A 13752-nucleotide genomic window follows, 5' to 3' on the forward strand; every position below is an offset into this window, starting at 1 on the left:
AGATCACCTGAGGTCGGGGGTTCAAGACCAGCCTGGACAACATGGTGAAACCCTGTCGCTACTAAAAATACAAAAATCAGCCAGGCTTGGTGGCGCAGCACTTGTAATCTCAGCTACTCAGGAGGCTGAAGCACGAGAATTGCTGGCACCTGGGAGGTGGAGGTTGCAGTGAGCTGAGATTGTGCCACTGCACTCCAGCCTAGGTGACAGAACAAAACTCCATTTCAAAAAAAAAAAAAAATCACAAGTGAACCAAGGATAGACCTCAACAGAGTCAGAGCTGAAAAGAACACAATGTATTTATATTAAAGACAGATTCTTTGATACCAAAGCTGAATTGAGACAACAAACAGACTGAGAAAATGTGGAGTGAGATCTTTGCCTCCAAGTTGGGTTGGTGCTAGAGCAGGGTCCTCAACCTCTGGCTGTGGACCGGTACCGGTCTGTGATCTGTCAGCAGAGCAGGAGGTGAGCAGCAGGCCAGGGAGCATTTCGGCCTTGACCTCCGCTTCCTGTCAGATCAGTGGTGGTATTAGACTCTCACAGGAGTGCGACCCCTATTGTGAACTGCGCATGCGAGGGATCTGGGTTGCACACGGGAGGGATCTGGGTTGCGCACGCGAAGGATCTAGGTTGCGCATGCGAGGGATCCAGGCTGCGGCTCCTTCTGAGAATTTAATGCCTGATGATCTGAGGTGGAACAGTTTCATCCCAAAACCATCACCTCCGAGTCCGTGGAAAAATTGTATTCCGTGAAACTGGTCCCTGGTGCCAAAAAGGTTGGAGGCCACTGTGCTAAAGAGCTGGGCAAGGGTTAAGAAAGTTGATGCTTTTACACTAAAAGGCAAATATCATATGTTCTCACTCATATGTGGGAGCTTAAAATGTAGATCTCATAATGATACAGAGTAGATTGCTGGTTGCCAAAAGCCAGGAAGGGGAGGGGAGAAAGGGAGATGAAGGGGGAAAAAAGGATATAAATGTATTTATTACCAGTGAACTGTATACTTACAAATCGTAAAGATGGTTAAAAAAAAAAAAGAAAGAAAAATCAGAATAAGGGCTATAGACTAAATAATCGTTTTTTATATTAATCGCCATGTTTTTAAAGATAAATTATACTGTGGTCACGTAAGAGAATATTTAGTTTTAGGAAATTCACATAAGTCTGTAACTTATTCTTAGAGTTCAGAAAAGAGAGAGGGAAATAAAATAAATATAGTAAAATGTTAACATTTGGAGGATCTGGATAAAAAGTATATGATAATTTTTTGTACTATTAAAACTTTCTTGCATGTCTTCAATTATGATTAAAAAAACTTAAATGTAAGAAAAAAAGGAAAGGAAGAAAGTTGATGCCTTTAGTAAACTATGGACCCTCTCCCCAGAAGATTGTACCTGAGCTGGTACAAACAATGTTTCACTTGCCATCTCAAGGGATTTAAAATCTACCAAATACCATTCTTGAGCAAGTGAAGCTTAGGAAGGTGGCCCAGAGAAGCCAATCAGGCAGCCAGCTTCTGAGGAAAGAAGATAATTTGTTTGGGAAAATTCCAGAGGGAAAAAAGTAGGGAAGCCATGGTTTCAGGGTTTAGATGGATTTGAGGATAGTGGTTTTGAACAGGAGAAGTGAATGGCTCAGGGGCCAGAAAGACAAGAGACTTCATTACAAATACCTAGCTATGAAGTGACAGGCCACACCTTGAAATGTGGTACAAATCATCATCAGGAAATCCAGGAATGAGAGATTCATACAGGGAAGAGGTAGCAGAGAATAAAAAATGCCAGGCCAGGAGTGGTGGCTCACACCTGTCATCTCAGAACTTTGGGACACTGAGGCAGGTGGATCACTTAAGGCCAGGAGTTCGAGATCAGCCTGACCAACATGGCGAAGCCCTGTCTCTATTAAAAATACAAAAATTAGCTGGGCATGGTGGCAGTAGTCACAGCTACTCAGGAGGCTGAGGAAAGATAATCACTTGAACCCGGGAGGTGGAGGTTGCAGTGAGCCGAGATCACGCCACTGCACTCATGCCTGGGTGACAGAGCAAGGCTCTGTCTCAAAGAAAAAAAAGAATAAAACATTCCTAGTCTGAGTCAGACCTAGGGTCCGACTTTCACCCTACTCGTATTTAGCTCACTGTTGAGAAGGCTGGCATCTCTAGGCCTCTTATGTTAAAGAAGAGAGCTCATGGGGTGGTGTGAGAATTAGCTTAGCTAACACAAGTAACGTGTCTTAACGTGAAACCTAGCATCTGGTGGCCCTAAGCAAATGGTAGCACATTACATGAGTGGATTTGGAGGATTCCATTCATTACCCAATGCTCTTACCAACAACACCAACTGAGGAGACGGGCTGCGCTGATGCTGTTTTCCATGATGCTCCGGAGGGAGTTGACCACTTATTTGCTTTCCTTTCAGCAAAGAAAGCATATTGCAGGGCTCTAGCCTGCCCTGATTGCAAAAGATAAAGAAACAGCTCCTCCTCCTTCTTGATGCCCACTTCATAGGGACACTGCACAGCAGCCTGGACTGCACGGACACAAGCCTCCTGAGCAAGACACCCAGGGTGCTGCTTCCACATCTTCAAGAGGACCTCACTAAAAATGGTGTCCATGTTGGGCAAGCTCTGAATTGGCTTGTTGCAGAGTCTACGGGATTCTAGTGGTTGATCTGAAAGGAATAAGAATGATCAGAGCTTTGGAAATGGTACTTGTACAAAGGAAATATGAAAATATAATAATAATATTAACCTTTTCAAATTCAAAGCACAAACTAAAGGCTATTCATTAAGATATTTCATGTACACTAAACCTATGTACACTAACATCTCTGATATTTTTATAACATAGTCTTATAAGATAGAATTTAGTAGATTCAAAGCAATTTTAGATTACCTAGTTTAGGCATAAAAGTTGTATTTTCTTTTTAATCTAAGACCAAGACCATTTTTAATAGATTAATTATTAATTTAATTAATCAATTTAATCAATAGATTAAATATTAATTATAATAGATTAAATATTAATCTGTCCAAGGAAAACAGTTCTGAGTTAATATTTTATTTATTAATTTTTAAAAATAATTTCAGCTTTTATTTTAGATTGAGGGCATACATATGCAGGTTTGTTACATGGGTATATCACACAATGCTGAGGCTTGGGATATGAATAATCCCGTCACCCCAGTAGTGAGCATAGTACCTAAAAGTCGGTTTTTCAACCTTTGCTGCCCTCCCTCCCTTCCCCGTAGTAGAGTCCCTAGTGTCTATTGTTGAGTGAATATTTTATATTCAAAATAACCTTAACTCCATTCCTAATAGTAACAAAAACCAGAAAAGGAGACAGTGTGATATTGATGCAAGGATAGGCATATATATCAATGGAAAAGAATTGAGAGTTCACAAATGAATTCTTACAATTATAGCCAATGATTTTCAATATACGTGCCCAAACAATTCAATGGAAGAAAGGAGAGTCTCTCTCTTTTTTTTTTATTCACATTCAGAATGTTTATCTTAAAACAAAGAATCGGAGGAACATTAATAATAGAAAATCCATATGGAAATATTCACAATCTGCTCATTGAGAAATGGGAAAACAACTTCCCTGCCTTACTGCCAACCTGCTGTTTGAGGAGCCAGAAGTTGACGTGAAGTTGGAAGGTCACCTTTTCCAGCTAAACCCCACCGAATAGTTGTGTGCATTTTTATTCAAAAGCTCCACGACCAGAGGGAGCAGAACTGAGAACCAAAATACTGTTATTGGCAAGGGTTTGGCTCAAGGGTCTGAGATGTGTAAGCACCAAGAAGGGATAAGGAGATTGAGTAACATATGAAAAGGGGGGCTATAGGAACAAGCACAGAGAAAGTAAGTCAACAATAAACTACTTCCATGCAGAGCAAAGTGACTGTGCATATACATTCACACTGTCAAGTGAGGGCTACACTGCACGCTGACTCATACTATCTCAAACTTGGTTTATTGGAAAGATTCTAGTCCCCTAAGGGCACTCAGCATAGGAGCACAGTGACATGGTAACAGACATACACAAGCATACTGTTACCCTAAAGCAACAACACACTTTAGATCATAATCGTTCAGAAAAAAATCCTAGAAAGGAGCGTCTTTCAACAAATGGTGGTGGGATAATTGGATATCCACATGCCAAAAACAATCAAACAAAAAAACAAAACTTATGTCCTTACCTAGCACCATATATAAAAAGCAACTGAAAATGGATCACAAATCTAAATTGAAGAACTAATACTATAAAAATTCCTAGAAGAAAATACAAAAAATCTTTCAGGACCTTGGGGTTAGGCAAAGTATTCTTAGATATAATACCAAAAGCATGACATATAAAAGAAACAAGAAATCAGACTTCATAAAAATTGAAGACTTTTGTTATTCAAGGGATATCAATAAGAAAATGAAATGACAGCTGGGTGCAGTGGCTCACGCCTGTAATCCTAGCACTTTGGGAGGCCAAGGTGGGTGGATTGCCTGAGCTCAGGAGTTCGAGACCAGCCTGGGCAACACGGTGAAACACCATCTCTACTAAAACACAAAAAACTAGCTGGACATGGTGATATGCTCCTGTAATCCCAGCTACTCGGGAGGCTGAGGCAGGAGAATTGCTAGAACCTGGAGGGGCGGAGGCTGTAGTGAGCTAAGATCACACCATTGCACTCCAGCCTGGGTGACAGAGCAAGACTCCGTCTCTAAAAAAAAAGAAAAAAAAAAAAAAAGAAAGAAAGAAATGATAAGCCATAAACTAGGAGAAAATATTTGTGTGGTAGTCAGAATAACACCCCCACAAATGTTCATGTCTTAATTCCCAGAATCTGTGAATGTATTACCTCACATGGTAAAGGGATGTATCAGTGAGATTAAGATTAAAGACCTTGGCTGGGCGCAGTAGCCCACACCTGTAATTCCAGTACTCTGTGAGGCCGAGAGCTCAGGAAGTCGAGCCCAACCTGGGCAATGTGGTGAAACTCTGTCTCTACCAAAAATACAAAAAATTAGCTGGGCATGGTGGCACACCCCTGTGGTCCCAGCTACTCTGGAGGCTGAAATGGGAGAATTGTTTGAGCCTGACAGGTGGCAGTGAGTGAGCCAAGGCTGCGCCACTGCACTGCAGTCTGGGTGACAGAGTGAGACCCCATCTCAAAAAAAAAAAAAAAAAAAATCAGACCTTGAGATGGGGGATATTACCCTGTATTATCTGAGTGAGTGCCATCTAATCATATGAGTCCTTAAAAGCAGAGAATCTTTCCTGACTGTGGTGAGGGGGATTCAACAAGGAAGAAGGGTTAGAGAAATGCAACATGCAAAGGACTTGACCTGTTAGCACTGATGTAGCTTTGAATATGAGGAAAGGAGAGCAAGAACTAAAGAATGCAGTATTCTCTAGAAGCTGGGATTGACCTTTGGTTTACAAGACCGCAAGTTTGCAAGCAAGAACATGGGGACGCTGATCCTACAATGCAAAGTGCTGAGTTCTGCCGACAACCCAAATGAGCAGGAAACAGTTTCTCCCCTAGAGCCTCCAGAAAAGAGTGCACCAGCTGACACCTGGACTTTAGCCCAAGGAGACCTCTAGAATACTTCTAGGCTACAGAACTGGAAGAAAATAATTTTGGATGATTTAAACTGCTAAGCTTGTGGTAATTTGTTATCACTGCGATAGAAAATACAATTGGCACATCGAATATCAAATAAAGAACTTGTTTCCAGAATATGTAATGAACTCTTATGACTCAATAATTAGGTAAACAATGTAATTTCTTAAATGGGCAAAAACTTGAGCAGATACTTCATCAAGGAGCATATGTGAATGGTTAATATGCACACGAAAAGATGCTCGACATCATTAGTCATTAAGGAAATGCAAATTAAAACCACAACAAATGTGGTAGACAGCCTCTAAGTAATGGGCTGTCATTTCTAGACTAGGTTACAAAAAGACTCTGGCTTCAGTCTTGCTCATACTTTCTTGCCCTCTCAAATTGGTCACTGTGATGGAAGCCAGCTGCCCTGTTGTGAGCCACCCTATGGTGAAGCCCACATGGCAAAGAACTGAGGGAGGCTTTTAGCCCACAGTCAGTGAGGAACTGAGGCCCTCAGCACAACAGCCCATATGGAACTGGATCCTACTGCTTGAGTGAGTTTGAAAGCAGATTCTCCCCCTGACTCTCAATCAGCCCGAGATGATGACAGCCACAGCCAACACCTTGATTATAGCTTCATTTGAAATCTGGAAGCCAGAAGACCTAGGACGCTTGGATTCTGGACCCACAGAAATTGTGGAACAAATGTTTGATTTTAAGCCACTAAGTTTTGAGGTCATTTGTTATGCAGTTAGACTTACTAGAATGACTATAATAAAAAGACATCACTATTGAATGTTGCTGATGGCGTAGAGAAACTGGAAGCCTCATACATTGCTTCTGAGAGTATAAAACAGCACCTCGCTTTGGAAAACAGTTCAGTTGTTTCTTAAAAAGATAAACATAAACTTATTGTTCAACCCAGCAATTTCACTCCCAGGAATCTACACAAGAGAAATGAAAGCATATGCCATAAAGAAAACCTGTCTACAAATATTCATGGCAGCATTATTTATAACAGCAAAATCTGGAAACAATTCAAACATCCATCAACTGTTGAATGAATAAAGAAAATGTGATAGAGCCATCCAATAGAATATTATTCAGCAATAAAAAGGATCAAACTGTTGACACATGCTACAATACAGATACAGATGAGCCTCAGAAACATTATGCTAACCAAAAGAAGCCAGACGCAAAACATTACACATGGTATGATGCCATTTAGATCCAATGTCCAAAAAATGCAAATCTATAGAGACAGAAAGATCAGTGGTTCCCTAGGGCTGGGGATGTGAGTAGGAGTTAGCGGTAATGGGCATGAAGAAACTTTTTGTGGGAGTGGACAAGTCTTAAAATTGATTTATGGGGATAGCTGCACAATCTGTGAGGCAAATCATGCCTCATTAAAGCTGTTAAAGTATATCTAAAAATGAATTTATCAAGAAAGGTACAAGACCTTTCAGAAGATAACTATACCATTTTATTGAAGAACGTAAAAAAAGACCTTAATAAAAACAGAAAAGCCCCATGCTCCTGGATATAAATATTTAATAGGATAAAAATATAAATATTTTCCATATGTATTATATATGAAATTTTAATAAGAATCCTTATGGTACTGTTAAAAAAATAACTTTATGGAATGATTCCAAAGTTTTCATAAAATAATAAATTCATAACAACTTATAGTTACCAAAACTTCAGCTATACCAGAAGTTGTTTTCTATAATGTACTGGCATCTCTTAAAAAATAAAACCATTTTATCAAAAATGTACATCTTAGTTATTTAGACAGAAAGCCTACCAAGGCTTATACCAGAGCAATTTCACCAGAAGAAGACATGAACATGAGCCCATCTGGCATTGAGCCCATCTGGCATTGGGTGTGTTAGGCGTGTTCAAGGGAACGTAAGGTTTGGATGTAATAATGTGCACATGGTAATACAGATATATTGTATAATCTCAACCTCCTTTTTTAATCAAAGAGACAAGAATATTTTCTTAATGCTTGATTAGTAAGTAGTGTTGGAAAGAATGAGTTTCTAAATTAATGATTTTCCATATGATGTTAAAGGATAGGATTCAGGAATGGAGAGAAGACAGTGGTTAAAGGCATGAGGTCCCTCTCATCCTGCTACTCTGAAAAAACATGAACTGTAACCAATAGGCCCACCAATTACTTGCTCAATTACCCAAAGAGTTGCCCAATCCTCAATTTATGGGAAAGCAAACTCAGCAGAGAAGAATGGGGAACTCCCCCAGGGTCTACAGATGATTTTTAATTTGCTGGTGACCTAAAAGGAAGGCAAGAATGGACGATGGGGAGAGGAAGGAGAGAACAAGAGCATGGAGGTGCAAGTGGAAGGCAGGCTGGGTGGCTGGTGCAATCTATGCCATGTAACAGGGCATAGACAGCGCTGGGATATCTTAGAACTGGATCTCTGTCTTGTGATACTACCTCTGTTCCCAGCATTCCTGGGGGTGCTTCTCAACATCATAGCACACATCAGATGTATTTGAAGAGTTTAAGAAGTTCAGATGCCCACATCATACCTCAAAATTAACTGTTGAATTTTTTAAGAGTAGTCATGCCCAGGCCTCACCATCGATTCAGTTAAGAATGTTTGCTGGGCACGGTGGCTCATGCCTGTAATCCCAGCACTTTGGGAGGCCGAGGCGGGTGGATCACGAGGTCCGGAGTTCAAGACCAGCTCAACCAAGATAGTGAAACCCTGTCTCTACTAAAAATACAAAAATTAGCCAGGCACAGTGGCAGGTGCCTATAGTCTCAGCTACTCAGCAGGAGAATCGTTTGAATCTAGGTGGCAGAGGTTGCAGTGAGCCGAGATCATGCCACTACTCCAGCCTGGGCGACACAGTGAGACTCTGTCTCAAAAAAAAAAAAGGAGAAAAGAATATTTAAAGGTGGGGCATAGTAAGACTATTCTTGAAAAGTCCAGAAGTTGATTTTAAGGTATAGTCTCTGGGAGCTCCAAGAGCAGAGAGTGTTGTCCACCACTGAATCAGGGACAGCTGTAGTTCCTGGCAATTTCGTTTTAGGCCAGAGATTGAGAAGAAAAGAAGGGGGAAAAAAGAGAGGAGAGAACAAAACTGAAATGAAAAGAAAGCCTGCTTAATGGTGCGCAGTAATTATTTCTGATCAGCATAATCCTATTATCCCGGGGACACTGAAAACCTTGCAGACTGCATATGGGCATTTTGGGAGCTATCCAAGGCACTTGTCTAGACCAGCCCTAGGGCCAAACTAAGCATATCCACTGGAAAATTTTGGATCTGGGCATAATTATAGATGGGTTTTCTCCCTGCTCAATTTCCTATCTCTTTCTTGCTGCAGCTATAACTAAGGAGGCTGTTATCTTACAACTTCGGTTATAAGATATTCAGAATTTCCCCTTTGGGTCTGTAAGTAGAGCTGTTTTCAAAGTGTATTTCTTGTATACTTGGTAGTTTTCAAGTCACTCAGCAGTACCTACACAATAAGAGAGGCAAGTGTCAGCAGGTTAGCATCAGCCTTAGCTGCCCAGGGAAATGGGGAGGAAAGGAACTAATCAGTGATTCAAATACACTATTAACTGAATTCTTTCCTTGACCCACTCACATTTTGTCTTAGTTCTATGAGGTATTCTATGACATTTTTGATAAAAAAGATAAGTGAGTCATGTTTCTGAAGGAAGAAAAGGAGGTGATTATTTTCCCTTCTTCTGCTGTAATGGCAAGAAAAGATTTTTTCTGCCTAGGCTAAAGAGAGACTCAACAAGGGGTTCACGGAAATCGTGAACACAGACATAAAGGAATCTCAATCTCTCTCTCTCTCTCTCTCTCTCTCTCTCTCTCTCTCTAACCCTGATAAACAGAAAGCTGTGTCCATCATAAAAGCTTTGCAAAGGACAGACAGAATAACTGCACATTAACAGGCTTCAAGAAGGTGACCCACAGAACTTGTCTAGCAAGTAAAAAGGAAGCTCAATTTAGACATGTGCGTAGGCCTCCTATGTAAGACAGGTCACTCTGCTCTTTTGAAACATGTTCATATAAATGTTCACAGAGAGCAAAAATAAATTACAAAGTGAGGAAGATAAAATGAAGAGAAAGACAAATAAAACCACTAAGGTTTTTTAAAAGCCACAACTCCTAAAGGACAAATAGACCAAGGTCTTTAGGCAGAATTAGAATTGTTAAAAGTCGCTAACACAGCCCAGCACAGCCACAGGAACAGGACCAGGGTTCATTACAGAGACCAAAACGGAGCATTAGGTTCCAGAGCTGAGACTCCCAGTTAGATAATTCCCTGTGCCCATTCCAGCTGGGGAAGGTTGAGAAAGAGAGAGCCTGTAGTCTCTTGGTCTTTGAATAAAGCACACACATTCAGTGTCATGCCAGAAACATGCACATGAGAACAGGAGTTCTTAGTTCAGAAACAGGCAGGCTGCTAGCCACATGCATGTGCAAATATATAGCATTTTACATGATCCTCCCCTCCCTGGTTTAGTCAAAGCAATCTGGTTTGGCCAAGTAATTCTGCATTGCACTACTGAATGCATTGCACTGCAGTAGTCTGGGAGGCTTCGTAGAATACGAACATTAAAATGCATAAAGCTAATGAACTTCCACACTCAGCTCACCAGGATATAGTGTTAAGTTTGTAGAGGAATGTGTAGCTAAGTCTCAAATTGCGTTTTAGGTATGTTAACGTTGTACACTCCCTTCCCACCTATAATTGGTTCCAAAAGTGCTGACTGGGACACTGACCACTGGAAATTCCCTTTTCTCCCTCCTTTCGTATAAGAAGTAGAAACTAGGCCGGGTGCAGTGGCTCAAGCCTGTAATCCCAGCACTTTGGGAGGCCGAGACGGGCGGATCACGAGGTCAGGAGATCGAGACCATCCTGGCTAATACGGTGAAACCCTGTCTCTACTTAAAAATACAAAAAACTAGCCGGGCGAGGTGGCGGCGCCTGTAGTCCCAGCTACTCGGGAGGCTGAGGCAGGAGAATGGCATAAACCCGGGAGGCGGAGCTTGCAGTGAGCTGAGATCCGGCCACTGCACTCCAGCCTGGGTGGCAGAGCAAGACTCCGTCTCAAAAAAAAAAAAAAAAAAAATACAAAAAACTAGCCGGGCGAGGTGGCGGCGCCTGTAGTCCCAGCTACTCGGAGGCTGAGGCAGGAGAATGGCGTGAACCCGGGAGGCGGAGCTTGCAGTGAGCTGAGATCTGGCCACTGCACTCCAGCCTGGGTGACAGAGCGAGCCTCCGTCTCAAAAAAAAAAAAAAAAGAAGTAGAAACTAAATAAATGTTCTTCATCTTCTTCTTTTTTTTCTTTTAAAGCAAACATTTGAGCAGTGGGAATGAGAATAGGTTGAATAATTGGAATATTGTTGCAAATGGGAAGAGGGAACACAAAAATTTTACATATATTTTTAAAACAGAGACAGACTTTGCATAATACAAAAGTCCCCACTTTAAAGTGTATAGTTCAGTGTTTTTCAGAATATTCACAAGGTTGTGCAACCATATGTGTATGTATTTTAACCATGCCTTTCATAACTGATTTACAAAAATATCTTTAAGACTATAGCAGCCAGGTGCGGTATCTCACACCTGTAATCCCAGCACTTTAGGAGGCAGAGGCAGGTGGATCACTTGGGGTCAGGAGTTCGAGACCAGCCTGGCCAACATGGTGAAACACTGTCTCTACTAAAAATACAAAAATTATCTGGGCGTGCTGGCACGCGCCTGTAATCCTAGTTACTTGGGAAGCTGAGATAGGAGAACTGCTTGAACCCGGAAGGCGGAGGTTGCAGTAAGCTGAGATTGCACCATTGTACTCCAGCCTGGGCGAAGAAGCAAGACTCTGTCTCAAAAAAAAGACTATAGGTAGTGTTTGCATGTCAGGTATAAAGAAATCAAAACTAGCAAAAATTATCTCCTTTCTTACCCTTGTTCTCTGTATATCAATGGTTCTCAAAGTGTGGTCCCCAGAACACAGCATCAACATCACCTAAGCATGTTAGTTAGAGATACAAATTCTTGGGCCCGACCCCAGATTAAATAAATCAGAAAGTAATGAGTGGTGCCCTATCTATGTTTTAACAAGACCACCAAAAAGCAATTTTGATGCACAGTGAGGTTTGAGGAGCATGGCTCTAGATCAAGACAATTGCTCTAGCTTTCCATAACTATAGATTTCTAATAAATGCATATATATTTAATGTAATTAACATATTGAATTTTTGTGGAAACTTTCCTTCAAGTTAATCCATCAATTTTGTTCTGATAAATGACCACACACTAACAACTATATTTAAAACAAAGAGGCTGGGTGTGGTGGCTTACGGCTGTAATCCCAGCACTTTGGGAGGCAGAGGCGGTGGATCACCTGAGGTCAGGAGTTTGAGACCAGCCTGGCCAACATGGTGAAACCCCGACTCTACTAAAACCACAAAAATTAGCTGGGTGTGGTGGCGCATGCCTGTAATCCCAGCTACTCCAGAGGCTGAGGCAGGAGAATTGCTTGAACCCGAGAGGCGGAGGTTGCAGTGAGCCGAGGTCATGACACTGCATGACAGCCTGAGCAACAAGAATGAAACTCCGTCTCCAAAAAAAAAAGGAAAAAGAAAAATAAAGAGAAAAAAGAGGAAAGTGGGGAAGCACAAAAAGAAAAGATAGGCACAAGGCCTCAAATGAAAATGAAAGGCAAAATAAATAGGCCTCATTAAACTACAAAGTTGGTAAGAGAATAAATGGCAAATGTAGATAAGATTCTGAGTTAATCCCTGGTTGATCTGTCCTTTTCTCTACCTTGATCTCTAGCGTTTGTCTATTACAAATCAGCACCAAGAAATCATAGGATTTCATACAGTGGAACTCATTTAAAAAAGGAAAAACAGTAAGAGTCCTAGGTAAGAGTAAGGTTTCCGCAGGATTCTAATCACTAAACCCCAAAACAGACATTACACCCCAAAACCTTGCTTGAGTTGTGGCAAGGACAAATAACTAGGCACCCAACCACTGTAGCCTGTGAGGTCTCAGAACATGATTTGAAACCAACTAATTTTGTTGAACCCTTTCTTTTACCAATACATAAAATAAAGCCCCAAAGGTGATTTGTTAAGGTCCACGTAGCTCTGTCCCTCCTGACCTCCAGTCCCAAGCCCCTTTCTCTAACAGAATGCATCCTTTCCACACTGGCCTCCCAAAGGCATCCATTTTTTTTGAGGGGGTAAATTTAATGACTCAGATATTAGGAAAAGATCATTTTTTTTTTCAAGTCAAGAGTCTAGATTACCTACTACCCAAGTACAACCACTACTGAAAATTTGTTACATCGCCTTATAGTTTTTTCCTTATGCAAATATGTATAAGAACACACGCATACACTTGTAAAATTTTCTATCTGGCTGTTTTCTTCTTAATACTATATGTAAGCAATTTTCCAAGTTCTTCAACTTTCTTTAAAAATGGAAGTTGTAAGGCCGGGCGCGGTGGCTCAAGCCTGTAATCCCAGCACTTTGGGAGGCCGAGACGGGCGGATCATGAGGTCAGGAGATCGAGACCATCCTGGCTAACACAGTGAAACCCCGTCTCTACTAAAAAATACAAAAACTAGCCGGGCGAGGTGGCGGGCGCCTGTAGTCCCAGCTCCTCGGGAGGCTGAGGCAGGAGAATGGCGTAAACCCGGGAGGCGGAGCTTGCAGTGAGCTGAGATCCGGCCACTGCACTCCAGTCCGGGCAACAGAGCGAGACTCCGCCTCAAAAAAAAAAAAAAAAATGGAAGTTGTAATAGCTGAATGAAGTTACTTCATTGAGATTATCGTTTTTACATAATTAATTTCCCAAAACTAAATATTTGACTTTCCAATATTTTATGATAATCTAAAAGCTTTAGTGAGCATTACTATATACAAATCTTTGTGTATTTATGTGATTATTTCTCTATGGTAAATTCCTAAGAATAGAAAAACTAAGTCAAAAGCTATGAGTAATTTTAAGCCTCTATATGTGATTTGTCCAATTGCCTTCTAGATAGGATGTATTACAAGCATTCTAATGAGAGCTTATTTAAACTCAGTCTGGGGGGGCGGAGCAAGATGGCCGAATAGGAACAGCTCCAGTCTC

General features: G+C 41.2%; 1 protein-coding gene across 1 annotated transcript in view; it reads right to left on the reverse strand.

Annotated features, from left to right (window-relative positions):
* The window catches only part of EHHADH (enoyl-CoA hydratase and 3-hydroxyacyl CoA dehydrogenase), a 91224-nt gene that overhangs the window by 14639 nt on the left and 62833 nt on the right, over positions 1 to 13752 (reverse strand). Inside the window, exon 6 of the mRNA XM_033211943.1 lies at positions 2332 to 2673. Within this exon, the coding sequence (XP_033067834.1) occupies positions 2332 to 2673 (342 nt within the window). The remainder of the gene's footprint in view (positions 1 to 2331; positions 2674 to 13752) is intronic.

Source organism: Trachypithecus francoisi, unplaced genomic scaffold (assembly GCF_009764315.1).
Source record: "Trachypithecus francoisi isolate TF-2019V2 unplaced genomic scaffold, Tfra_2.0 Lachesis_group0, whole genome shotgun sequence".
NCBI classification, from domain to species: Eukaryota; Metazoa; Chordata; class Mammalia; order Primates; family Cercopithecidae; genus Trachypithecus; species Trachypithecus francoisi.